Source organism: Mustela putorius, unplaced genomic scaffold (genome assembly GCF_011764305.1).
Source record: "Mustela putorius furo isolate JIRA1106 unplaced genomic scaffold, ASM1176430v1.1 tig00000127_pilon_pilon_pilon, whole genome shotgun sequence".
Lineage (NCBI taxonomy): Eukaryota > Metazoa > Chordata > Mammalia > Carnivora > Mustelidae > Mustela > Mustela putorius.
In genome coordinates, this window is record NW_025421288.1 from 2,948,092 (window position 1) to 2,975,906 (window position 27,815).

At 34.6% G+C, this 27,815-nt stretch overlaps 2 protein-coding genes across 2 annotated transcripts; both read left to right on the plus strand.

Moving 5' to 3' along the window:
* The first annotated feature begins 8,436 nt into the window (after positions 1 to 8,436).
* On the plus strand, positions 8,437 to 10,918 carry LOC101683578 (olfactory receptor 1052-like). Its single transcript, XM_004781686.2, has 2 exons — positions 8,437 to 8,473; positions 9,948 to 10,918. Exon 2 carries the CDS (start codon positions 9,980 to 9,982, stop codon positions 10,916 to 10,918), a length of 939 nt encoding a protein of 312 aa, XP_004781743.1. The 5' UTR covers positions 8,437 to 8,473; positions 9,948 to 9,979.
* A 7,714-nt stretch (positions 10,919 to 18,632) lies between these two features.
* Positions 18,633 to 19,691, plus strand: LOC101683285 (olfactory receptor 1052-like). Its single transcript, XM_004781685.2, has one exon. It carries the CDS (start codon positions 18,753 to 18,755, stop codon positions 19,689 to 19,691), a length of 939 nt encoding a protein of 312 aa, XP_004781742.1. The 5' UTR covers positions 18,633 to 18,752.
* The last annotated feature ends 8,124 nt before the right edge of the window (positions 19,692 to 27,815 follow it).

Sequence of the window (27,815 nt, forward strand, 5' to 3'; positions counted from 1 at the left end):
TTTCCCTCTCCTCCCCTGCCCCACCCAAGAAACTGGATGGGATGGAAGGTGGAGGGTGTAAAACACTGGTTTGGGTCACAGGGGTCCATGGAAATCCCCCACACTCTTGCTGTGCTTAGAAAACACAAAATCTTGCTGGAAGGAAGAGCTATCAAAAAATGTAATAAAGGTTTCCTCCCCAGAACGTTTGCCAGATTCTGATCTTGCTGTAAGCCAGGCGAAAAGGGCTAGAGTTTTCTTTGTGTGGCACTGAAGATTCAGATGTTTGCAGATTCAAATGGAATTGGAAAGACAGTGGTATTTTTTCTCAGTCTCTAGGTGCTTGGTTGATAAGGTCTCACCAGAGGTAGAGGGCTGCGTCAGACACAAGGCTGGCAGCCTCCTCTAAATATTGGCTGCAGTTGATGTATAAGCATGCCTCCCTTTATTATGCTTCACTTTATTTAACATACTAGCTACTGTGTTTTTCTTACAAATGGAAAGTTCATAGCATCCCTGCATGAAATAAGTTTATCAATGTCAGTTCCCTGACAACATTTGTTCACTTTGTATCTCTGGGTCACACTTTGGTAATTCTTGCAATATTTCAAACTTTTTCAATATTGTCATTTTCATTATAGTAATCTGGGATCAAGGATGACAATTCACTGAAGGCTCAGAATGGTTAGCATTTTGTAGTAATAAAGTGTTTTTATTTTTTATCAAGCTTTTGTTTTAATTTTTTTAAATTTTTCTTGTGTTGTTTTTAAATTAAGGTGTGCGCACTGGCTTTTTTAGATGCAATGCTATTGCACACTTGCTAGACCACAGCATAATATAAACATAACTTTTATGTGTACTGGGAAACCAAAAATCTCAGTTGACTCACTTTATTGCAGTGTTCTGGAACCAAACCCACAATATCTCCAAGATATGCCTATATAGGACAGGGAGCTAAGTTCACACCACCAAAGAATTAAAGCTTAATTTTCTATAGTGTTTAAAGCTAGAGAGAGAGAAAAGTGCAGCTCTTAACCAATTATCTTGGGAAAGCTACACCCAAACAGGGAGAAGGCAGAAGAAAAATGAGGTCCAACTTCAACCCCATGCAGAACCAGCACAAATAATATTTGAATTAACTTAGCTTTTCATCTGTTATGCCTTTTTAGAAAGAATGAAGCCCTCCCAGGTGGAAAGTAATGCCATCTTCACTTCTATGTACCTTTAATCACATGCAAAGAATGAGAATTATTTTTAAGAAGAGTAAGAAAGAGTGGGAAAACATAGCAGGGTCACATAAGAGCTATGAATCTTAATTTTAATTCATATCATACATGAAGATTGATTTAAGATGGATCATAGAAGTAAATGTGTAAAAGATGAAAAAAAAGAGTCTCTAGCAGTAAACATAAGTCTGTGTTTTCATAACATCAAAATTGGCAAACATTTTTCAGTAAGGATATACAGGGCACCTGGGTGGCTGAGTTGGCTAAGCATGTGCCTTCGGCTCAGGTCATGAGCCCAGGGTCCTGGGATTGAGTCCCTCCGCAGGGAAGGGAGTCTGTTACTCTCTCTGCCTGCTGCTCCCATGCTTATGCTCTCTCCCTCTGACAAATTTTTAAAAGTCTTTAAAAATAAAAAAGGATATACAAATAGTAAAATAAAAAGAACAATGGGAAAATATATCTCTTTCATTTATTCTTTCTTTCTCCAATTTTAATTTACACTCCAGTTGCTTAACATACAGTGTAATATTAGTTTCAGGTATAGAACTGAGTTATTCAACACTTATATACAATACTCAGTGAGGTGTTGTTGGTTTTAAATAAAGATTTCTGTCCCTGGAAATACATCAATACAAGACTAAAAAGGCAAGCCACAGAATAAGAAAGAATATTCATAGAGTGTATACTGGCAAAAGATTCATCCAAAATATATTAAAAAGATCTGCCAGTCAATAAAAGACAAATAGGACAACTGAATATGGAAAAAAAGCAGAAAAATGTTTATATAAAAGTCATTCAAAATAACCAGTAAGCATGTGTAAAAATGTTTAATCTCATTGTTCACACATTTCCAAGAGGTGTATGAAAATGGTTCAGATATTTTGGAGAACTGTCTGATGGTAAATTGAATATATAGCTAACTCATGTTTCAAGATTCCCTAGATATGAGTGTGTATTCACAAACATACATGAACAATAATTTTTTCAGAAGTTTTATTCATAATATTTATACTTACAAACTAGAAACAAAAACCTGACCATTTAAGAGAATAAATTAATATATTTTGATATATTCACAAAATGGAAGACTAAACAGCACTTTTTAAAAAAACCACTGATGTACACTAGGGTAAATGAATGTCATAATGTTATGCTCTGTAAAGGAAAGCAGAAATAAAAAGTCCATATGTTTAAAATAAAAAAAGATAGAAAAGTCCATGTGTAGGATTCCGTTTGTGTAATGTTTAACAACAGATAAATATAAGTTATGGTAATATAGCTATGAGGGAGCATTCTGTAGTGTTGGAAATATCTGTATCATTATGATCAGTGTGGTGTTTATGCTCATGTACATATACAGAAATTTGAAATAAATTGTATACTTAATTTCAAGGTGTTTTACAATGTGTGTGTATGTGCATGCATGTATGTATAATTCTTGAACAAGTGCTCAGAGGAAAAGACAGAAAATGGAATTTCAATGAAAATATGGAAAGCAAAGGGAATGGTAAATTGGAGATTTGAGGGTAATTATAAAATGTAATTGAATTTTGACTGTACAATAATATTTTATTAGGAGGTTTAAAATGAATACAACATAAATGCATAGAAACAATAATCCAAAAGCAGTGTAAATTAATGGGACTATACCTTCTAAGGCTTTAATAAGAGAAATGAAATAAGGAACAGAGTGCATTGTATTTACTATTTCAAATTGCATAATTTAAAACAGAAGGCAATCCATAACACAGCAAATGCAAAAGTTAGAACAATAAAAAATACAAATTGAGACATCTTAAAAACTTAATAGATAAAATATTTCTTAAATAGGACATAAAATGTTCTGACGATTAAGGAGAAATTAAGGAACACTGAATTATATCGCTACTTAAAATATATTTATAGGATGAAAAAGTAAACCAGAGTCAGTGAAAATAGTTTCCCTACATATTTATAAAGTATAATAAAAATATATAATGAAATCTTACAAACAAATAAAACTAAACATAATAGAAAAAAATTGGGGACAAGGGGGCAAAGTACTTGTAATGCACATGACACAATAAATACCAAAAATCTCCCAACTTCCAGAAAAATAAAGGAAAGTTGCTCAGCTTTATTAGTAATCTGGGGAAAGAAAATTAACCACAATAAGATATGGTGATATCAAGTCTTCATATGACTCTTGATATCAGGGCCACGTGTCATTAGAGATGACTTAAAAAAACAAGATTTTTTATTTATTTTTTTTTTTTTAAAGGTAGAGCAAGTGACTAGGTTGATCTCAGGGTTGTGCAGGTTTGAGCCCCGATGCTAGGACCCTGAGTCAGAGCCGAAGGAGTGCTAACCCATGAGCCAAAAAACAAGATTTTTTAAAAATATATACAATATCAAGTGCTGAAGAGAGGAAGCAGCTACAACACTCATAAAGCAATGATGGAGATGTTACTCACGACAACTTTAAAAAATAATTGTTGGTCCTTAACAAACCTGCACATACGAAATGCAGAGAGTCAATGCTGTGTTATATGTAAAGTATAGCTCTTAACAGAAATTTACAAGACCTACAAAGAAGCAGAAAAATGTAATACACTGGACTCAAAAAAAAAGAAGTTAGTAGAAACTGAATGACCCAGATATTTGATTGAGCAGAAAAAGAGTTCAAAGTACTATTATAAATAATATGTTCAGATAACTAAAGAAAATATATAAAAAATTAAAGGAAAGTGTTATAGTAGGTATTCATCAAATAAAGCATCTCAATTTTTAAAAAGGATTAATAAAAATAACAAATGAGAATTCTGTAGTTAAACATACGGTAACTGTAATGAAAAATTCCACTAGAAAGATCCAATGACAAATATGAGGTGATAGAAGAAAGAATCAGGGATCTTGGAGCTAAACCAATGGAACAAATATGAAAAGAATGAAGGAAATATGAAAAACAAATATGAAAATAATGAAGAACAAATATGAAAAGAATGAAGGAAAATAAACAGCCAGGGATTTGTATGCCACCATTCAGTGTATCAAGAGATACATAGTGCAGTTCCCGAAGAGGGGGAGAAAAGAAAGAAGTGAAAAGCAAAGCAAAACAAAATAAATCAAAACCTGAAAACAAAACCTGGACAAAACTGCGTGTGTTTGGTAAAAAAAAAAAAAAAAAAAAAAAAATCCAGTCAACATTTTACTGGAGCTTCCTATCACATAACATATAATACACTAAAATACATAAAAATAAGTTTCAAGAATCACAGACCTGTACCCCTAAGACAAAAAATACATTATATGTTAATTAAAAAAGAGTATATACTTAAAAAAAAAAGATGAGCTTAAATGTGAAAGATAGAACAGTTCAAAAGTGAGACAAAAATACATAAGGAATAAATGAACAATACCAATAATGGAACATATAAAATGAATGAACAATACAGAAGAAAATAATACAAAATAAAATGAATAATACAAAACAAAATGCTAAAGTCATCCAGATAGAAAAGAAGCAGCACAATTCTCATTATTTTCAGGTGAAATTATAATGCATCTAAAAGACAAAACCGGGGCTCCTGGGTGGCTCAGTGGGTTAAAGCCTCTGCCTTTGCTCAGGTCATGATCCTGGGATCGAGCCCCACATCCAGCTCTCTGCTCAGCAGGAAGCCACCTTCCTCCTTCCTCTCTCTCTCTGCCTGCCTCTCTGCCTGCTTGTGATCTCTCCCTGTCAAATAAATAAATAAATAAAATCTAAAAAAAAAAAAAAGACAAAATCAATATACAAAAGTGAACTGTTTCTGTCTATTAATAGCAAATGATCTAAAAACTAATAAAATATTTCCATTAACAATAGGACATAATAAAGGAATAAATTCAACAGCAACAAAAAAAAATCAAGACAAGAGTAAAATCATGAAAAGTATAAAAAATTGCTGAGAGGAATAGGAGATCTAAATTAATAGCGATTCCCTATTAATGAATTGGAACACTCCATTCTTAGGTATTTATCCGGGAGACATGAGTAATCATGCCCATTCAAAACTTCAACTCTAGTATTTACAACTGCTTTAAAAAAAATTTTTTTTCTTTATTTATTTGAGACAGAGAGAGCATGGAGGGTAGAAGAATAAGAGGGAGAGACTATCCAGCAGGAGTCCAATGCAGGCCTCCATCTCAAGACCCTGAAACCATGACCAGAGCCAAAACCAAGAAGAGGATGCTTAACTGACTTAGCCACCCAAATGCCACTACAACAGCTTTATTCAAAGTAGCCAAATATTGCAAATAATCCAAGTGTCCATTAAGAGGTGAGTAGATAAAGTATACTAATTCGTACATTATCAAGCAATAAAAAAGAAAGAAAGAACTAATGATTTATGTAACAATGTAAATGTTTCTAAAAACATTATTCTGGGTGGCTCAGTGGGTTAAGCATTTGCCTTTGGCTCAGGTCACAATCCCAGGGTCCTGGGATTGAGACCTGCATTCTGCCTCTGTCTTTGTCTGTCTCTCTCTCTCTCTCTCATGAATAAATAAATAAAATCTTAAAAATATATAAAAATAAAAATATCATTCTGATTGAAAAAATATTCAGACCAAAAAAACTGTATTACCCCAATTTTGTGAAACTGCAAAAACAAATCTCACAAACATAGATAAACAACTGATCAGCAGTTTTTTGAGGTTGAAGGTCAGAGATTGGGGTTTCTTAGAAAGAGAACAAGATATTCTGGGGGTTATGGAAACATTCTGTTTTGATTATAGTAATAATTGGTCTGGAGCATATATTTGTCAAAACCCATAAAATTATACATTTAAACTGAACACTGCTTATTGGATCATAATTATTCCTCTTTTATTTGAAAAAAGTTATTTTCTAAAATATAACACTTCAATATTTTTGTTGAATAACTTATTTAGTAAATTATTTATTTAATAACTTAAATAAATTTTCTTTATTTATAATTTATAATTAATTAATTTATAATTTATTTAATATTTACAATTTAAATAAAATTATTTAATAATTTATTTAATAAATATAATTTATTTAATGCATAATTTGTATTCATTAATATAATTCTGAATTATATTTTCACAAGAAGTCTTCTTTCATGACAGAAAATCAATAAATATATACTAAATTCATTTCAAATAATGCTGGGAATTTTTTCTGTATGTCAAATTCAATTGTACCTCTATTTATGTGCTAAATATCAATTTTTAAAATTTAACATATCCGTTTCTATTGTTAATAAAGCCATTAGATCTTATCTGGGTCTCCATTTAAGTATCTGATGATTGGTATGAGGCCATTTCCCAGAAATAAATGTTTTAAAAACAGCATTGTATAGGACTCCTGGCTGACTCAGCGGTAGAATATTTGACTCTTGATCTTGGGGTCCTGAGTTTGAGCTCCATGTCCGGTGTAGAGATTACAAAAAAAAAAAAAAGAAAAGAAAAGGGAAGGAAGGAAAAAAAAAAACAAGAAAATAGTATTGCATATAATCTCAGGGGATTAATAGATCTGCAGAAGATAGAGAGCATGATAGGGACTTTCTAAATATAGTGTTTTATTTTGTTTTGTTTTTTCCCCTATACTGAGTGCCTGTGTCAACAAAGGAAAGACAAAACAGCAGGTTTCAAAGTAAAGAATCAAGTATGTGTGTTTATTTGGGGATTTAGGGATTGCAATCCGAGGGAGAGATTTAACAAAATCAAAAGTGTGCTTTGGAGAAACAAAGGAGGTTAAAGTTTTTAGAGAAGAGAGAGGAAATTCACATAAGTCGTTTTGAAGGGGATGAGATCCGTATGCCAGAAGCACTGGTAGAGCTACAGTTACACTCGGCTGTATGGGACAGGCTGCTAGGCAGAACTGTGTTAATGCAGAAAGCCCATTTCTGTCCGTTTTAACATAGAACACATCCCCGGCTTCTAGCCCCACCTTTTCAATGTCCTCCCACTCCATTTAAGATAATCCTCTAAGGGGCGCCTGGGTGGCTCAGTCCTTAAGTGTCCGCCTTCCTCTCAGATCATGATCCCAGGGTCCTGCTCAGTGGGAGGCCTGCTTCTCCCTCTCCCACTCCCCCGGCTCCTGTGCTCTTCCTTGCCATCTCTCTCTGTTCAAATAAATAAAATCTTTTAAAAAATAAAAAATGTAAAAGGTTAAAAATTTTTAAAAAGTACTAGTTTTCATTTTCTTTGATTTCCTCTTCATAATCCAAGAAAACAAAGGCGTAGATTTTTGTTAACCAGCTGCTCTTCTCCTACCTTCAAGCCCACTGGTGTTTGCGTTTTAGTTTCACGTGTGTGTGTGTGTGTGTGTGTGTACGTGGATGTGTGCACATGCATTTTCTGACAAGCAGGCCCAACTACTGGATTTTCTGAGAAGCTTCTCCTGCTAAAGTATTGAGCAGGCATTACTACCTATTCTTTGCACTGTTGTTCAGAATTTATATGTTCTGTTTTGTTTTGATTTTTCCCCTATACTTACTTGGCTCTTCATTTCCTTCTATTCATTCTAACATTCAGGAAATTAAATGCTTTCAGGGAGCCATTAAGGTCCTGAGAGTTTCCTACGTCCCTCAAGAAACACAGAGGAACTTTTAATCATGTATTTATTATATCCTTTTGATTAGAAAATTAACTCTGGGGACTCTATTCCCATTTGTACTAAAGTAAATATATAAATAAAATTTTTGACCGTCTTGCTCTTGCTTTCATACGATGGAGGCCCTGCCTGTGGTTATCATATATTAAAGAAGTTTGAATTTCAGTCCTCCTGCCTGAAACTACCATCATTTATCCAATTTTTGTATTACTGTAAGTGTTAAACAAATACAACTTTTGTGTATGAGTGATTAATTGTTTTGGGAGGAATATAGAGAAATATCCATTGGAATGAGCAGTTATAAGGTTCCTAAATAAGCTAATGTTGTTTTTTTTTTTTTTCTCTTACTGGTAAGTAAAACTCACTTATTTCACTTTCTCATATAAATATGTTTTACAAATCAGTTAAAAAAAAAAAAAAAAAAAAACCCAAGATGAAGAAGACATAAAAATACAGAGTATGGGGAATTTATAACTTGGTCATTTATTCTTACCCCTTATCCTACACATCAATTTCTTTTTCTACATTAACATCAAAATTTTTAGGTAACATCTACTGAAACAATGAAAAATCAATGTTTTAATCAGTGTGGAATGTTCTTCCCTAAAGGATGAATTACATCATGTCATAATTAGATATTCCCATAGGGATTACTTACCTATCAGTGTAGATATTCTATGTCTAACAGTTACTTCATTTTCTTGCTATTTCAATAATGTAATGTTTTGCTGAGTTTTACCAACTGTACTAAGGAAATAGTGTCTCCCAAGTAAAAGAATAATGAAACCATCAAAAATCTCTCCCTTTATTCTCAAGAGGTAAAACCATAGCCTTGTGAACTGTTTAAAATATTTATTTTTATTTTCCATAAAATGTAAAAAGGTAGTTATATTTTTTCAGACAAAATGTAATAATCAACCATTGTGTATTCAGTGGAAAAGACATAGTATATTTTAAGAAATGTGTTGCGACATCCAAAAAAATTATAAAAAAGTATCTATATGTTTTATAGGTTTGCTTTATTTTATAGGTTTACATTGCTCTTTATTAGAAAAAGGTTAAAAACTCTGTTTTCTGAGTCTCCTGAGTAAGATATTTCTATTGGATTTCAAAAGCCAATCATTTCTTTTTTAAGATTTTATTTTTTCATTCGACAGAGATATAGAACAAGCAGGGGGAGCTGTGGGAGAGAGGGAGAAGCAGGCTCTCCACTGAGCAGGGAACCCCACGGGGGACTCGACTCGATCCCAGGACCCTGGGATCATGACCTTAGCGGAAGGCAGCTGCGTAACTGACAGCCTCCTAGGCGCCCCTCAAAAGCCGATTATATAAGTTGTTGTTCACATTCTAGCTCAGACTACCCTCTCCTCTCATTCTCTGTGGCATTTTTCTCAGAAACCAATACTTCTGGCTATTTTCTAAGGATGACCTTTTGGATGCTAAGGCTTTGTCTTTCATCACATTCAACTTTCAAAAATATTGTGGTATGTGAAGTAAACATGAAGGCATATCTGGAATTTCATTTTTTAAAAATTTTTATTTATTCGACAGACAGAGATCACAAGCAAACAGAGAGGCAGGCAGAGAGAGAAGGAAGCAGGCTCCCCACTGAGCAGAGAGCCTGATGCAGGGCTCGATCCCAGGACCCTGGGACCATGACCCTAGCCGAAGGCAGAGCCTTAACCCACTGAGCCACCCAGGCGCCCCAGTACAGTTAATTCTTATATTTTGATGTATTTGACATTAGCTACCATTAAATCCAAAGTGAGAAGTTGAAAAGAACTCCTGTGAGAACACAGATTAAATTTCCAACCTTGGTTATTATGCTTTAAAAACCAGATTTTGCATCACATATATTTTAGAATGAATTTCACTTTTTTTTTTTCCTTTACATAAAAAGAGAAACATTTAAATGCATCTTGAAGCTTAACACCATAATGTTTTATTTTTTTCATTCATGGAATTTCCTTTTGGAATAGCCTTATAAACAGTACTTGAAGAGACTAGAGAGTTACTAGTTAAATTTTTCTAGTTTTATAGATAAAACAACTGGGAAAGAAAAGTCAACAAGTTGCAAGGCGAGTTAGGGATTCCAAGTAGTCTTGATGGTGTGGCATGATCGTTCTCAATTTCATTTTTCTTATCATTAACAGGTACCAAGAAAAACACACACATGACTGATGTTAATTTTACATTGGTTACGGAATTTATCCTTTTGGGACTGACAGATCGTGCTGAACTGAAAGTGGTCCTCTTTGTTTTGTTCCTGCTGATCTATATCATTTCTTTGGTGGGGAATCTAGGAATGCTCTTTCTAATCCAAATAACCCCCAAACTCCAGACACCCATGTATCATTTCCTTAGCTCTCTGTCATTCGTTGACGCCTGCTATTCGTCAGTCTTTGCACCCAAAATGCTGCTGAACTTCTTTGTTGAACGGGAGACGATCTCTTTCTCAGCGTGCATCGTGCAATATTTTTTATTTGTGTCACTCCTTACCACCGAGGGCTTCCTGCTGGCGGCCATGGCTTACGACCGCTACATGGCCATCGTGAACCCGTTACTTTACACAGTGGCTATGACTAAATTCGTCTTCATTGCCCTGGTCATTGGGTCATGTGTAGGAGGCTTAATCAACTCATTGACACACACAGTTGGTTTGGTGAAATTGTCTTTCTGTGGGCCAAATATCATCAGTCACTTCTTCTGTGACCTTCCCCCACTATTAAAGTTGTCATGTTCTGACACATCCATGAATGAATTGTTGCTTTTAATCTTCTCTGGAGTTATTGCTATGATCACTTTCTTGATTGTGATGATCTCCTATGTCTTCATTGTTGCTGCTATCCTGAGGATCCACTCAGCAGCAGGCAGACGGAAAGCCTTCTCCACCTGTGCGTCACATTTCACGGCGGTGACTATATTCTATGGCTCCATAAGCTTTAGTTACATCCAGCCAAGTTCCCAGTATTCCCTAGAACAAGAAAAGGTGGTATCTGTGTTTTATACCCTGGTGATTCCTATGTTAAACCCAGTGATTTACAGCTTGAGGAACAAGGAAGTGAAAGAGGCTGTGAAAAGAGCTATAGAAATGAAATATTTTCCTTGTTAATTTCATGCCATATGTGTCCCATAATAGCATTTAAGAAGTTCTCTGGATAAGAATATTTATATGAATTTATTAAAGTTTTGAGTCCAAAGGAATCTGAGAGTTTACTTAATGGGAGCCTCCTATTACACAGCAGAAGGAAAACGTCTAGAAGAATAACTACAGGAGATATGACTGGTTATTGTGTAAACTAACCTAAAAACCATAGTAAGATCTAGGCTACTTATCTATGGACAGTTGAAGATATTTTTGTTCCTGTACATGGGTACATGGGTAGGAATAAATACATACAAATAGATATGCAGGCATATAAACAGACACACAAATAGAGATACAAACACAAGATTAGTAAATAATAAAGTATCTCTTAACTCAGTATCTCTATTAAGCACAGAAATAAGCAAATACTTGTAAAGCAAAGAGGATTGGTATGTGAATTATCCACAAAGCTAGCATATGCATGTTCTGAAATTAGCCTGGATTATTTATAGCTTGACTTCTTTCAAAATAAATGCAAATACTCAAAAATAGTCTGAAAGAGAACTTGGGTTCTCTTTCACCTGTGTGATATCATTCCCAGTGCTTAGTCTGGACCATTTCCCTGATCCTGACTTTGATTTCCATCACTACATATAAAACTGAACAGGACTGAACACCACACTTTTCCTACCACTCCACGTGGTAGGGTTACTAATACTCAAAGAAAACACTCAGTGAAGAATTTGACTTCGTGTTTAGAAAGGAGGCCTCGAAGATACTTTAGGAGTCATAAATAACCAGACCCATTTCCCTTTTTCCATTAAACATCTCCCAGAATCTCCCTTAGACTTTAAAAAGGAAATTTCCTTTAAAAAGGAAATAGTATTCTATTCAGGAGGAAATCTGTGCTGTGTATTCCAGGTAGGGAAAATATCTGAACCCGTTGTTTTCCCTTTGATTCAAATTGTACATATAGATGGATAGTGATGAAATCGGGCCCATAAATATTGATTTTTCCATAGTATCTCTTCCCCCTAAATTGCTATAAAGTCTCCTTTATATGGAAACAAACCAATGTTCTAGAGAATATCTCCATTTACAAATAAAATTATGTTTGAGTTTTTGAGATTCTTTTAAATATTGAATATTAAGAAGCAACAACGCCAAGCAGCACAATGAGACAGCTGAATTGTCTTTAAATATTAATGCATGGTTTTACATGACTCATAATTAAACTTTTATTTTCTTTCTTCTCAGTGACAGACAAACTCATAAGTGAATGGCTCCAATATCTGTGAAGGTAGCAAATTGAAATGTGAAAAAAGATACCATATCGGCATCCTCATTATATTAGAAATGCAAGTGAAAAACGTCATGTGAAAGTTTACTTTTCAGAATGAAATAATCACACCAACAAGAACATCATATAACATTTGTGTGGTCCTTTATAATTATCCAAAATCATGTATTTATTTTTTACTTTTTAAAAGATTTTATTTATTTATTTGAGAAAGAGAGAGAGAGTGAGAGCACAAGCAGGGGGGAAGGGCAGAAAGAGAGGGAGAAGCAGACGCCCAGCTGGACAGATTGCTCAATGAAGGCTCAATGCGGGGCTCCATCCCAGGACCCAGGGGCCATGAGCTGAGCCTAAGGCAGACCCTTAGCCAACTGAGCCACCCAGGCACCCCTGAAATTATTTAATATATTATTTGAAAATGAGTCCCATAAGGCTACATATATGTGACATTTATGTATAAGAGGCATTCCTGTAAATGAATTTGTATTAAAGTTTTGATTTTCAGAAAAAATAAAAAGGTGAAATAATAATGATAAGTGAAACTAATTTTATAACATTCTTCACAATTTTTTCAACAGAAGTCAATATCTTATGTCCTAAAGTATCAAACACAAAGTATAACATACAAGCCAGGTAATTAAAACTCATAAAAACAAATTGAACTCATCCTGTTACAATACTCACTTCATAAAATAAGGGACTAGCCAGGATGTAGATAAAATAGTTTACTAAGTGGACATGAGTGGGAGGGGTGTCATTATATGGAACAAAAGTATGATATTTGTTTATGTTTAATATTGACCTTCAACTCATCCTAACAAAGAGTTACTGTATTACAGTATATACAGTAATGATATTATAATATGAACATTACCTGAACACTCGAATAAGATTAAAAAAAAAATCCCTTTCTTAAATTGTGAGGCAGATGAAGGGTGTGTGGAAGATTTGTAGCATGAAGATTGGAAAATGAGTAATATATTTTATATAATGGGTAATATATCCTATATATATACCTGACTCATATATATACATATATGTGTGTATATATATAATTTATATATATATATGTGTATATATATATACATATATACTTATATATGTATATACACACACATATTAGTAAATACAACTCAGTTAAGCAGATTCCAAATATCCTTAAGTGGTTAATATGCTTACTCAATTAGAAATAAATGAGTACTTCATGCATGAAATACCTGATGCTATTTCTTCAAATTCCACATAAGATATCAGGATACCAAATTGAGAATGGGCACTTTTAGCTCCAATCCTTCTATCCCATCCCTAAAATCAGTTACTGCTCAACATCAACACTTGGAGAAATCAGGACTCAGCAGATGTTTATCTAGCATGACTTTCCTCTCAGCTCACAGAGAATCTCTATTAACTGTGTTATTATTATTTTTTTTTTAATTTCACATGGTTTGACTTGGAGTTTGTAGTTTAAAAATTGACCTAACTCATCAGAGAAATAAGTTGCTGGCACTATGTGGACAAGTCATGAGTACATTTGCATCATGGTCATGTTTGTTATTTTTTTATTTATTAAGAGACCCACAAGTCAACATTCCCAAGATTTGAGATTTGATCTTGTGCTCTGAATGCAATAGTAATTGCATCAGCCGCAGCTCTGATGGCCCTTTTCAGTTACTCCTTGGTCAGTTATGGCTTGTGAACAAATTGTGACCCTCAGCATTATGGATATCTAAGAAGCATATTGTCATCCTATCAAAACCCTAATTTGCCATAGAATGCCCTCTACAAATGGTCCAATGTTTGTCACCCTTCCCCTATAAAACCAGTTTGTTAAATTTTACCAATTAAATATGACTTCTTTTTTTTTTCAATTTAAGTAAGACCCATCTCTTTCTTTAGAGTTAGTATCAATTAGTCTTAGATATGTCTTATGAAGTCTTAACATTCATATATTCTCACTCTTCATTCTTAGACTGCTTAGATGTTCCCTGTTTGCTGAATCAGACCACCGTCCAGAGGGGTGCTGAGTGGCTCAGTCGGTTAAGCATCAGCCTTCAGCTCAGGTCCTGATCTCTGGGTCCTAGGATCAAACCCTGCTTCAGGCTCCCTGCTCAGTGGAGAGCCTGCTTCTCCCTCTCCCTCTGCTACTCCCTCTGCTTGTGTTCTCTCTCTCTCTGTGTCAAATAAATAAATAAATAAATAAATAAAATCTTGAGGGGGTGGGGAAGAATATTATCCTGAGTCTAATTTTTCTCATACTGGATATTGTCTATCTTTTCCACTATTTTTCATGCAATATGGTTTCAAATTTCATCATTATCGTGTTCACTCCTAGTTTGTCGATATTAAAATGCTGTATGGAATAAACAGTAAAAGCAGCACTAATTTTTACATGAGACAATCATTGTATTAAGATATTGTCTTACCATTTCCCAAAGTCCACACTCAATTATTCTGAGGCATGTATAATGTGAATCATATGGATCAGGATATTCAGTTAAATAAAATTACATGATTAGAGGTAATTAGGAGTTGTGAAGTGCCTGGAACATACTAGGCACTTAATAAATAAAAGCAACCCCAACGAGTATCTTACTTAATATTTCTTTGCCAGAGAAAAAACAATATTCTTGTTAGTTAAATTAATTATAATGTTCCCCGTGTGTTAGTCTGTTTTAGCTATTGCTTCATTTTAATATCATTGCAAATTCTCGCCACCTTGCTCTTGTACAGTTGTGTTTGTTGGTTTGGTTGCATTTGATCTGTATCAGTGACTTATTTATGCTTATTTGCCCCTTTTTTACTGAATGTAAATGTCTACCATTTTATTCTGATTTACCACCTTTTATGTTTTTCGTTCTATCCTCCAAGGAGCAGCTTACTTAGAATTTCTAAAAATTACATTTATGTTCAACCACCACAGTGATAAAAATGTTAAACTTGATATTTATTTTAGTGTCTTAATTTGTTCAATGATCTCTTATATTAAAAATGTATGAACACACACACATTTGAACTCTATCTAGTGATTACTGATTGCTTCCCCTTCTTTTGGGCTATCTCAAATTGAAATATATGTCTATTTTCCATAATTACTAACCAATAATAATACATGTATATAGAAGCATATGGTCATCAACAAATGGAATTTAGCCCTCTTTAAAACTAAAATAAAGCTTTATATATATATATATAATTTATATATATAAATACAAAATATATATTATATATAAAGATATATATTATATATAAAGATATATATATAACTAAAATAAAGATATATATAATACATATTATATATATAACTATATTATGTAAATTATGATAAACACTGATGGAGTTCATTTTTAATAATTTAGGGGTTGTTCTGCAGAGGCTTATATAGTTGAGACAGGAATTTATGTGACAGTTTTCTCTAAAACTGAGAAATGGCTACATCCATGAATTGCTACAATTTGGAAAGATAGTGCTGGGACTTTACCTTCCCCATGTCTCTCTTTGCTCTTTTAATGAAACATAGTGTCACAGAATCACTGGGGATTCCACCCTCCAAAGACCCTCAACCAAATAAAAGCACAAGTCCGGAAACTGAGAGAAAGGTCTAAGCGTCATCTCAAAACCAGGTAGGTGTTATATTTATGTGTTCTAACAAAGGAATTACAAATGCCTCTCCAGTTTTCAAAAACAGCAACTCTTAATACATGCTATGAATGGAATGTGAAGAAAAATCATCAGCTTCAAATCCATTCAAATTATTGAGATAAGTGAAATAGAATTAAACCATTACCACATCAGATAGCTCTCTTTTTTTTCTTTCTTTCTTTCTTTCTTTCTTTCTTTCTTTCTTTCTTTCTTTCTTTCTTTCTTCTTTCTTTCAAGATTTTATTTATCTATTTAATAGAAAGAGAGAAAGCACAAGCTGGGGGAGAAGCAGAAGGAGAGGGAGAAGCAGGTTCCCTGCTTAGCAGGGGACCTGATGCAGGGCTTGATCCCAGGACCCTGAGCTCATGACCTGAACCAAAGGCAGCTACTTAACTGAATGAACCACCCAGGTATCTCATCAAATAGTTCTCTTAAAATAATTCCTGGGTCTGGGGTGTCTGGGTGGCTCATTCAGTTAAGTTCCAATTGAATTTTGGCTCAGATCATGATCTCAGGATGATGAGATCAAGACCTTTGTATGGCTCCCTGCTCAGAGGGGAGTCTGCCTGAGATGCTCTCCCTCCCCCTTTGCCCCTCTGGCTCATGCTTTCTCACTCTCAAATAAATCCTTAAAAAATAAATTAATTAAAGTGTTCATTCCCTATTTTCTCAGGTAGCTGTATTTAGAGCTTCATATAGTTATGTAAATTACAAAAGGAAATTTATTTAAAGAAATTCTTTAAAATTTAAGTTTAATTATTACAAGCTGCGAATTGTATTAAATCTGAGAGTGGTGATTTTCGCCCTGTTACCAGAGTTAATTCTTAGATTCAAAGATTAATTTATTCTGTACAACAAACTTTACAGTTAAAGAAAAATGGCATGAAAGTCAGTCCGGATGAAAATTACTACTTATTAAATGAAAATCAAAGAAACACATACAAAATCAGTGACTTAAGAGGGACCTCATCGTCAAAATAACAAATTGGATTGTTTAAATTCAAGGGAGGCAGGCAAAGCTATCTAAACAAAATGAAACAAACAAACAAAAAAATCAAAGATCCAAAATATTATTTTAGTCAAAAGCCATTTGTCCAGTATGTCAATAGACAGTCTGGTGTCTGTTTTACTTTGATTATACAGCAAATATTTAGGGGCTGTGCCAGACAGTTTTCATATATTTTCTTATTTAATTATCACAGCTACCTTCTGAGAAAGATTCATAGAGGAAATGGCAGTAAAGCTAGAAACTGAGACTTAGACATGAAATCACAATTTAATTGAGCAAAAATGAGTATGTCCTTCTTTTTCACCTCTGGCATTTTAGTAAAGTAGACATGATCAACGCAATCTGGTCCCAAGGTTTGCAACATTTGAATTGTTACTAACTTTACACCACACTGTGAGTAAAGGGCAGAGATCCAAACTCATGTCATTCTCCTTTTTATTCAATATCAGGGAAATATTATTCCCAAAGCCTAGATTATGAAACACCATATTCATTAATGTTCAATAAAAAGATTCAATTGTCAAATTAATATGAAGCATGCTTTATTTTTATGTCTTTTATTGGAAACTCCCAAAGTGTAACAGTCCACCATGTATTCCTATAAATCTTGGAGTGAAAAAAGCTTTCCTCAAAAATTATTTAATCCTGTGTTTCTCTAAAATACCAGCTATTATAACCTCATTTTTTATGTATACTGGGATTATATAAGAAAGCCTAAAATAAAATTAATTTAATAATCCTTTTCTTAATAAAAATCTGCATCCATGCATGATCTAATGTACCTAAAGTATACGCATTGTCTTTGAAATTAGACTTGAGGTCTTTTGACTGCAGAGATCAAAAACATATTAAAAAGTATCTTGATTCAATCTTAAAGAAAAAAATGTCTGATGGACTAAGACACACCATTGGCTAATACATGCTCTTGGAAATAAGAAAATGAAATAACAAATATCTGTTGGAATAGCAAAGAACAATTTCCTGGAACAAGTGAGTTTTAAGAAAGAAGTAATGTTATGTAGAAAATGATTACTTTTTTTCACTCTCTATTCTAGACATCCTTAATTCTTTTTTTTTTTTAAGATTTTATTTATTTATTTATTTGCCAGAGACAGAGGGAGAGAGAACGAGTGAGCACAGGCAGACAAAGAGGCAGGCAGAGGCAGAGGGAGAAGCAGGCTCTCTGCTGAGCAAGGAGCCCGATGTGGGACTCGATCCCAGGACCCTGGGATCATGACCTGAGCCGAAGGCAGCTGCTTAGCCAACTGAGCCACCCAGGCATCCCCATCCTTAATTCTTATTTTCCCTTTTTTATGGATAGTCTATAAATCTAATCATGTTTATATTGTGTATATATTATTGTGTAACATGTATAATATTTTATTTCTTTTATTGTTTTATTTATATATTTATTTATTTTTATTTTATTTATTTATAGTTACTTATTATTTTGTCTAAGTTAAAAAGATGTCATAGACAGTAGTTTTGCTAGATGTCTCAGAAATTTACCTGTTACATACTGAGATTTTGTGTACTTTGTTAAGGGATGTTTTTCTAAAAATGCAGGGTCCTTGCCTTATGTTCTGGAATCTGGAATATGCTATTACTCCAGGTCCATCTCCTAAGCTCTTTCTGTTAAACCTACATTCCTATGAGGCTTTCCACAGGAGTTTGGATTCCTCCAAAGTTCTCACAGGGCATAAAGTCAGTTTACACCCCCAGAGGAGACTTTGAATCAACCAAAGTCTCTTATCGGGCTGACTTCTCACTCTTCCTGTGGACTGTGATTGTTAACTAAGATTGTGCAGTTTTCAAAAAATGCTAGTTGACTGAAAGCATATATTCATGCTATACTTTGCTTACTTCCATTGTTTCTTGCTCCCTGCAGATCCCCCGTAGTGGGGGACACATAAATGGCCAACAGAAATGTCAGTGTGGTAACGGAATTCATTCTCCTGGGGCTGACTGATAACCCTGAATTGAATATTGTCCTTTTCCTGCTATTTCTCTCAATCTACCTCGCCACTGTGGTGGGCAATGTTTGCATTGTCACAGTCATCTGGGCTAGTGCCCAGCTCCATTTGCCCAAGTACTTTTTCCTTTGTCACTTGGCTTTCTTGGATTTCTGCTATGCCTCAGTCTTTATTCCTAGAATGTTGGTGAGCTACACAACAGGATGGAAAGTCATCTCCTATCACGGTTGCCTCCTTCAGTATTCCTTCTTCAGCATGTTCCTGACCACCGAATGCTTCCTCCTGGCGGCCATGGCCTATGATCGCTATGTTGCCATTTGCCGCCCACTTCATTACAAAGGCCTCATGACCCGCACGTTCTGCGTCCACCTGGTGACTGCTTCCTACCTGGTAGGTTCCGCCAGCTCACTTACCCACCTGAGTGGCTTGCTCAGCCTGTCTTTCTGTGGGCCCAACGTCATCAATCATTATTTCTGTGATATCCCACTGCTCTTTCAACTGTCCTGTTCAGACACCCAGTACAGCAAGATTTTATTTACTATCCTCTCTGGCACGACATCAGTGACTACCTTTCTGATAGTGGTTAGTTCCTATCTGGGAATCCTCCTCACTGTCCTGAAGTTACACTCCACAAGGAGCAGGTATAAGGCATTCTCCACATGTGCATCTCATCTAATGGTAGTGACTCTCTTCTATGGAACAGTGATATTTACTTATCTGGGCAGCAGCTCTAACTACCCACAGGATAGAGCCAAAATCCTGTCCGTGTTTTATACTCTTTTGTTGCCAATCCTAAATTTTCTGATATACAGTGTGAGAAACACAGAGGCCAAAGAAGCAATGAAAAGAATTATTTTGAGAAGAATATTGGCTCAATGATGGTGAATTTTCAAGAAGAAAAATTTAAGGAATGTTTATTGATTCTGTAGGCAGTTGCATTGCTAAATACCTGTGAGATTTGTTGGAGAAAAAAAAAATGGTATTTTCAAATGTATTCATTATTGGCTTTGGAAACACACAGATATATATAGATATATACACACACACACACACACATATATATACATATATACACACACACACATGTGTGTGTGTGTGTGTGTATATATATATATATATATGTTATGTATGCATGCATATATGTACCTATATATACACACACAATACATTCTGCCAGGGAGGAAATATATTTCCTCCATCCTCTTAACTTTACTTTTTGATGATCTTTGAACTGACACAAGATTAACAGGCGGAGTTTGTTCATATGTATTTAAGATGGATATAAGATGCACAAAAAAAAGTAGCTTGTTCAATAATTAGAGAATGGGAGTTCATATACTTAATTTAATATGTGAAAGGCTTTTGTAGGAAGAACAAATGGGCTTTTGAGGGAACAAAGGAGAGAGAAGAGATTCTGTGATATTGCTTGTTTATACAGGGGCGAGTGGTCTACTTTGTCTTCTTTCTTGGCAGACAAAACCCCAGGGAGAAAGCAGTTACAGCAGTCTGACTCTTAGAGGTTCCTGCTTTTAGTCAGATAAGGGAAACTCTAAAAAAGCCTCTTATGCAATAATTGAATCCAAAGTGTCTCCAGTTGAAAATAATTTTATGCCACTATGTAATTTGGAACTGTTATATTTGCAAATTATTATTTTGGATCTCTACTAACTCCATGAAAATCGGTTACAGAAAGTGCCCCCCATCTTCCTTCTGCTTTACAACTCTAGAGGAGCTGACTTATTTCCCAAATGAGAAAACAAAGGATCAGTAGACATCAACGCTCACCCAAGACCAGACAAGATCAGCCTCTAAGAGAATTCAAGCACACAGATAAAGAGTGTGTGAGCCGGGGAAGGAGGGCAGAGGGAGAGGGCAAGAAGAAACTTAAGGAGGTTCCGTGCTGACCGTGAAGCTTGATGGGGGGCGCAATCTCATGGCCCTGACATCATGACCCAAGCCACAGTCAGGTGTCAGACACATAACTGACTGAGCCACCCAGGTGCCCCTCCACAGGCTCCTTTTTTGGGAAATTCCATTTCTTCCCATTGTTCAATATTTCTTTTTAAAGTAGGCTCCACACAAACATAGAGCTTGAACCCAGTACCTGGAGATCAAAAGCAGCAAGCCCTACCAATAGAGCCAGCCAGGCACCCTCTGTGTCAGTTGTTTAAAAGAAATACCAAACGACAATGCAAAGGTATTCTGTCATATCAGGTTACATTAGGATTCACTTAAATTCAGCCTTTAGGAACCTTCCATAAAACAGTTACTTGAAAATGCTGATAAAGAGGTGGTATATAAATACAATGGAATATCATGCAGCCATCAAGAAACCTGAAATCTTGCCATTTGCAACAATGTGGATGGAACTAGAGGGTATTATGCTAAGTGAAATAAGTCAATCAGAGAAAGACAATTATCCTATGATCTCACTGATAAGAGGAATTTGAGAAACAAGACAGAGGATCGTAAAGGAAGGGAGGAAAAATGAAACAAGATGAAACCAGAGAGGGAGACAAACCATCAGAGACTCTTAATCTCAGGAAACAAACTGAAGGTTGCTGGAGGGGAGGCAGGTGGGAGGGATGAGGTGGCTGGGTGATGGACACTGGGCAGGGGATGTGTTATGGTGCATGCTGTGAATTATCTAAGACTGATGAATCACAGACCTGTACCCCTGAAACAAATAATACATTATATGTTTCAAAAAAAAAAAAAAAGAAGAAGAAGAAAAAGAAAATGCTGATAGTTTCTTAAACAGAATGGCTATTAGGACCCCATGTTGCATATCTTCATCATTCTATATACTATTTATTGTTCTGCTTACTCAGCTGGGCATCAAGAACTCTGTCCAGTATCATTGTTGTCATCACAATTGTTAAGCAAGTAAGCAGAGCCTTTAACTAAGAGCACTTTTGCAATAGCTAGTGAACAGTGGCTTTGAGTGTGTGAAAAGAATGTTTATTAAAAAAAAAGAATGTTTATCAAATAGAATGATATCTAGCTCATAGCAATAAATCTATCCTGTTAAAATCTGTAAGTCTGTGAATTTTTTTCTTAGTGTTTGACAAATTTAGATAAATATGTAATATAATGTGTTAAAGCAAATTTTTATTTTACTGTTTCTATACTGTCCATATTTTCTTCCAGAATAATCCCATTGTCAAATATTTTAATATAATAGCTTTTCAGTAATCACTGTTAATGTTATAATCAAGCATCCAAAAGCAAAACTATAACCTAATAAGGGAGATTTTGGACAATGGTAAGCAGTTTTCTGGATCTCTCATAATCACAGACTATAATTTAATGTTACGTTGGCCTACTAAAGTGTCCATCTCCCAGTGTTACATACTTTGGAGTTTTTTTATAAATAAATTTATATCATAATGATGAAGTCTGTATATAAATCTTTATTTTTCTAATTGTTTTCATCTTAATGGATTTCTGATAATGAAATTTTTTGGTAAAATACATAGAAAAAATTATTTTGATACTTAATTAAATTACTTTCCAAAAACCTTCTATAAAACCCAATTCTTTCATCAATGCAATTATGTTTATTTAAAAGTTTCATTATTTAACCTCATAGGAATAGATAATAAATGAACATCACAATAAAATTTCATAAATAAGGGAAGTTGAAACCCGTAATGTAAAAATTAATGAAGATAGAATGCATGATTGTGCTCTTTTTCCCCAAATTACTAATTGATTCAGAAACAATTTGAGGAGATAAATTTCCTCTGTTCTTCTTACAAAAAAAAAAAAAAAAAGAACTTGAGAACATAGTCAATGGATCAAAATTAAGAAAACAGCAGAATATTAAATCAAATAGAAAGAGTAAAATCAATGGAAATAAGCATTCTGAGAAATTATAGATAAAGGTATTGTTTAGGAATACCATTAAAACCACAAATAGGTGCCTGAGTGGCTCAGTCATTAAGCATCTGCCTTCAGCTCAGATCATGATCTCAGGTTTCTGGGACAGAGTCCCACTTTGGGCTCTCTACCCAGCAGGAAGTCTGCTTCTCCCACTCCTGCTCCCCCTGCTCCCCCTGCTCCCCCTCGCTCTCTCTCTCTCTCTCTCTGTCAAACAAATAAATAAAATCTTTTTTTTTTAAAGGTTTTATTTATCTGACAGAGAGTAGGCAGAGAGGCAGGCAGAGAGAGAGGAGGAAGCAGGCTCCCCACTGAGCAGAGTCCTATGCGGGACTTTATCCCAGGAACCCTGAGATCATGACCTGAGTTGAAGGCAGAGGCTTAACCTACTGAGCCACCCACGCATCCCTAAAATCTTTAATAAAAAAGAAAAGCCCACAAAGAACTTAGATGTATTTAAATATTTGTTACAAAAGTTATAAACTGGTAGAGTGAATTTTCTTTATTTTTTTTAAAGATTTTATTTATTTATTTGACAGACAGAGATCACAAGCAGGCAGAGAGGCAGGCAGAGAGAGAGGAGGAAGCAGGCTCCCTGTTGAGCAGAGAGCCCAATGTGGGACTCGATCCCAGGACCATGAGATCATGACCTGAGCCGAAGGCAGCAGCTTAACCCACTGAGCCACCCAGGCACCCTAGAGTGAATTTTCTTAATAGTTTAAGGCTGATATATAAAAGAGCAATAAAAATTGACTTCTCTGATCTGAAGGACATTAGTTATAAACTAAGATAGTTCCTCCAAAGGACGTTAACCAACCGAAGTTTTCCCTGAAGTTTGCTTTATCAATGGCTGTGCTTTGTGATGATCTTGTTTCTGGTTATGGTTTTTCAAATTAAAGCAGTATAATTTAACATAATTTGATGACATGCAAATGAATGAATTCTTTCTTTAGATCTATGGCCAATCTGAAGATATATGTTTGATTTTGTTGCTGTTAAAACCTCCGTTAGTAGTAGAATGCTAATGATAGGCATCTATCTATAGACATCAAAAGATATCTATATAACAAGCTATTTATCGATAGATACATAATTTGTATGGCAAAATTAAGGCATTAGAGTGTTTGGCCCTACTTTAATGAACAGTCAGACAATCCTGAATTAATATACATAGATGTAAATATTACACATTTTCATGTTCCAATTTAGTTAAGTTCTTTTGCAGGAGAAAAAAACAATGCAGATAAAAACATATCATGTTGATGTATATGGAATTGAAAAGGTCAGGGCACAGATTGTAATTGCTTTATTATTGAAAAAATGTCATAAAAAGAAGGGATTAGATTTGTTTTACAGTGTTTAACGGATTTAAAAATGTATGAAAATAAATAAATAAAATAAAATAAAATAAAACAAAAAATCAAGTAAATAAGAAACTAAAAAAAAAAAAATATTTGAATTAAGTGCATTTGGAAATCAAAGAAATATATCTTTAACCCTAACTGGACTTCTTAGAAGCTGTGTGGAAATACATTCAACTCAATGTAATGAGACTTTGCAATATATGATATCCTGAGTTCAAGGGAGATGCATAGAGAATAAAGATAGCTTGGAAGATTCAAGCCAAAGACGGACAACAATTTGGTGAGAGTTTGAAAGGAGCAGTTTTAATTATCAGATGGATGCTATGTATATTGACTTAATGTCATTTCAACAGTTAGGCATTGTGCTGATGGATATTAAATAGTTTATAAGTTAGGAATTTCAAAGAGCTGAATATGGCTTCTTTTTTGGTGCCATGTTCTTTTTTCAAAATTATAGAAATGCAAAATTGGACAAGATGTTATAATTTGTTCTTCTGGTGAGAAAACCAAGTACTGAAGAAAAGGAAATGGTTGGGTAATTAGTGGCAGTCTGAATTTCATTCCCATTCCCTTATAACTGTAAATGGCATTATAGAGGAATTTCTTTTGCAAACTAAATAAGAAAACTAAGAAAGTCTGAGAGTCACATTCATACTTTTTTTAGATATCTGAGCATTTTATACTCACTAAAGAAATATAGTTATTTTTATGAATGTCCTTCAGACTCCTAAAACCCAGCATTTTAAAGTAATCTCACCACTGTACTTGTACCTAACTTCTATTCTTATATTATTCCTTTTCTGGACAAAAGTATTTCCATACATTCAATCACACCAGTTGAGTATCTAGCATGTCAGCATAGATTCGTCTATCTTACTTTATTCAAATACTTATTGTTTTGGGTATTATTGACTCTGGTTCCCAAATACCCTTAAAATCAGTTTTCTCTCCTCCATTAATCATTAGTGCTGCTGTCTCAGTTCAGGTTTGTGTTCTTGAACCCTAACTGTTGAAATAGTCTTCTGACTTCTTCCATCACTTCCCTGCCCTCCCCTGTGTCTCTATTCTTCTGTCAGAAAAAGGTTTGGTCATAATTCTTTCCTTAATGCCACATACTTTCTCTCATTTTAATAATTTATACTTATCTTTAATCATTCTCCAGGGCCAAGAGCAAGAGCTCCCATCTTTCTGAAGATCTTCTTGATAACATCCTTGAGAAAATTAGATTTCTTCCTCCATTTTTCTATGATTGCATTGTATTGTGACAATGGATTGAGAACTTCTGTTTTTACTCTTCATTCCTGTTCTTTTTTTAATTTTTTAAAATATTTTATTTGTTTGACAGAGAGAGAGAGCGAGAGAGGGAACACAAGCAGGGGGAGTGAGAGAGGGAGAAGCAGGCTTCCTGATGTGCAGGGAACCAGATGTGGGGCTCCATCCCAGGACCCAGGATCATGACCTGAGTTGAAGGCAGGTGCTTAATGACTGAGCTACCCAGGCATCCCTGAGCTGTTTAGTCCTGTAAGGAAAAGACTGCATCTTATTCAATTTCACAGTCTCAAGATTACCGGGACAGTGATGATCACAATAGCAGGTACACAATACTTATTTTTTGTACACAATACTTACTTACTTGTTTAATAAATCAGTGAGTTAAGTATTTCAAAGAGTGTTTTTGTTTTTTGTTTGTTTTGTTTTTACTTATGATGTAATAGTATATTTAATACTGAGGAGTAAATAAAGACAAATTTTAAATTAGGAGATTTTCCATCTAGTACAGTTAAAAGAATTCAGACACTTATAGGAGTCAGGATTTCAATAATATTTAAAATGGTGGGCATATAAATAGTAAAAAAAGTTATAAGGAACTATTCCAGATGCATAGTAATGAAATATATACCTAACAAAATAACCTTTGATTTATTGAGCTCTATTATATAAGGCGCTTGAAAAGATATAAATGATCAATGGAAGTAAGGTATGATGACACTGATGATCAAGGACAATCCTCATTGAAATTAAAATTTGTCAAACCACTCTAGACTGTCTTCCACTAATATATAACAAAATGTTGTAAGTTGGTCCCAAAGCAGTGCTTCTGGTACTTAGCTAAAGGAAACAAGTTAACATTTACTCTGAATTACTTAAAAAAAGAGAGAGAGAGAGAGAGAAATCATGATGAATGTAATGTCCAATGTTGGAGAAAACAGTTTAATAAACGTGGGTGTACAGATGTAATAGATTATTGCAACCTCATCTATACAAGATATTTTGTATATAGTATTTAATTTCATCTTGACAAACACATGAGGCAGGTACTACTTTGTCGTTTTGTAGATATGGATGCTGAGGATGAAAGAGATTAAAAAACATTCACATGGTCATAAGGTAGTAACTGGTATTTCAAGACATAAACTCAGAATTATGTTTCTTAAATCTATGCATTTTTAACTATAGCACAGTCTTCATTTGAAAAGTTATAATTACAGAGACTTGGAAATTCAAAAGCATCAAAAATATGTGTGACATATTCTTAAGAGAAAAATATGGGTGCACACATAAAAATAGGATATGCAGTCCAGATTCTGGTTTCCAAATATCATACTCCCATAAAAGATGGCAAGGCTCCTTGGAGAAGTAGTTGTTTCTGGAGCTGAGTCCAGGAAAATATAAGATGAGCCTGGAGCTTATTGTGCTGCCAAAATGTAAGAGGTTAGAGGATAAGAAAAGCATGACCAAAGAATTAAGTATGTAAGAGTTAATTCAATGATGGTTCCACAGCAGACCTGAAATAATTTAAGCAACAATTAAATTATGATGGTAAAGTAAATGATGGTAGTGCTGGATAATCCAAAGAAAAAGTAATTATAGTGAGTGCATATCCATGTAACTAGCTAACTAAATAAATACACACAAGAAAGAACAACTCTTCCTTACAGAATAATTTCATTTAAAATAATCTCATTTAAATAATTTCATTTAAAATACGTCCTTTCACAAAGGTGGCAGGGAAGGTGAAGAAAGAAGACCCTTGTTCCTCCCAAAGCTGAAGCCAAAGCAAAGTCTTTGAAGGCCAAGAAGGCTAAAAGGCAGCCACAGCCACAAAAAATGACCTGCACATCACCTGCTTTCTCAAGGCCCAAGACACTGCTCTCTGAAGGCAACTCAAATATCCTCCAAAGAGCACCCCCAGGAGAAACAAGCTTGACCACCATGCCATCATCAACTTCTCCCTGACAACTGATTCAGCCATGAAGAAAATAGAAGACACCAGCTTGCTTGTATGCATTGTACATGTCAAGGCCAATAAACACCAGATCAAACAGGCTGTCAGGAAGCTCTATGACATTGATGTGCCCAAGGTCAATACCCTCAGGCCCAATGGAGAGAAGAAGGCATATGTTCCACTGGCTCTTTGAAGATGATACTTTGAATGTTGCCAACAAAATCAGGATCATCTAAACTGAGTCCAGAAGCCTAAATCTAAATCTTTTCCCCAAAATAAATATATAAATAAGTAAAAAAAAAAATAAATTGAAAGAACGGGAAAATGGAAATTTGCAACGACAACAACAACAACAACAAAAAAGAACACATAATAATAATTGGCAGAGGGAACATTTTGGTGGGTGCCCAAAAGAATAAAGAGAATATTTACATAGTCTACATTACCTTCCTCAAGTGTATATAAATTACAAAGCAAAGTCCTAACTTTATGGTGAAAAAGTCCCACAGACACTATAGTAAGTAAGTGATC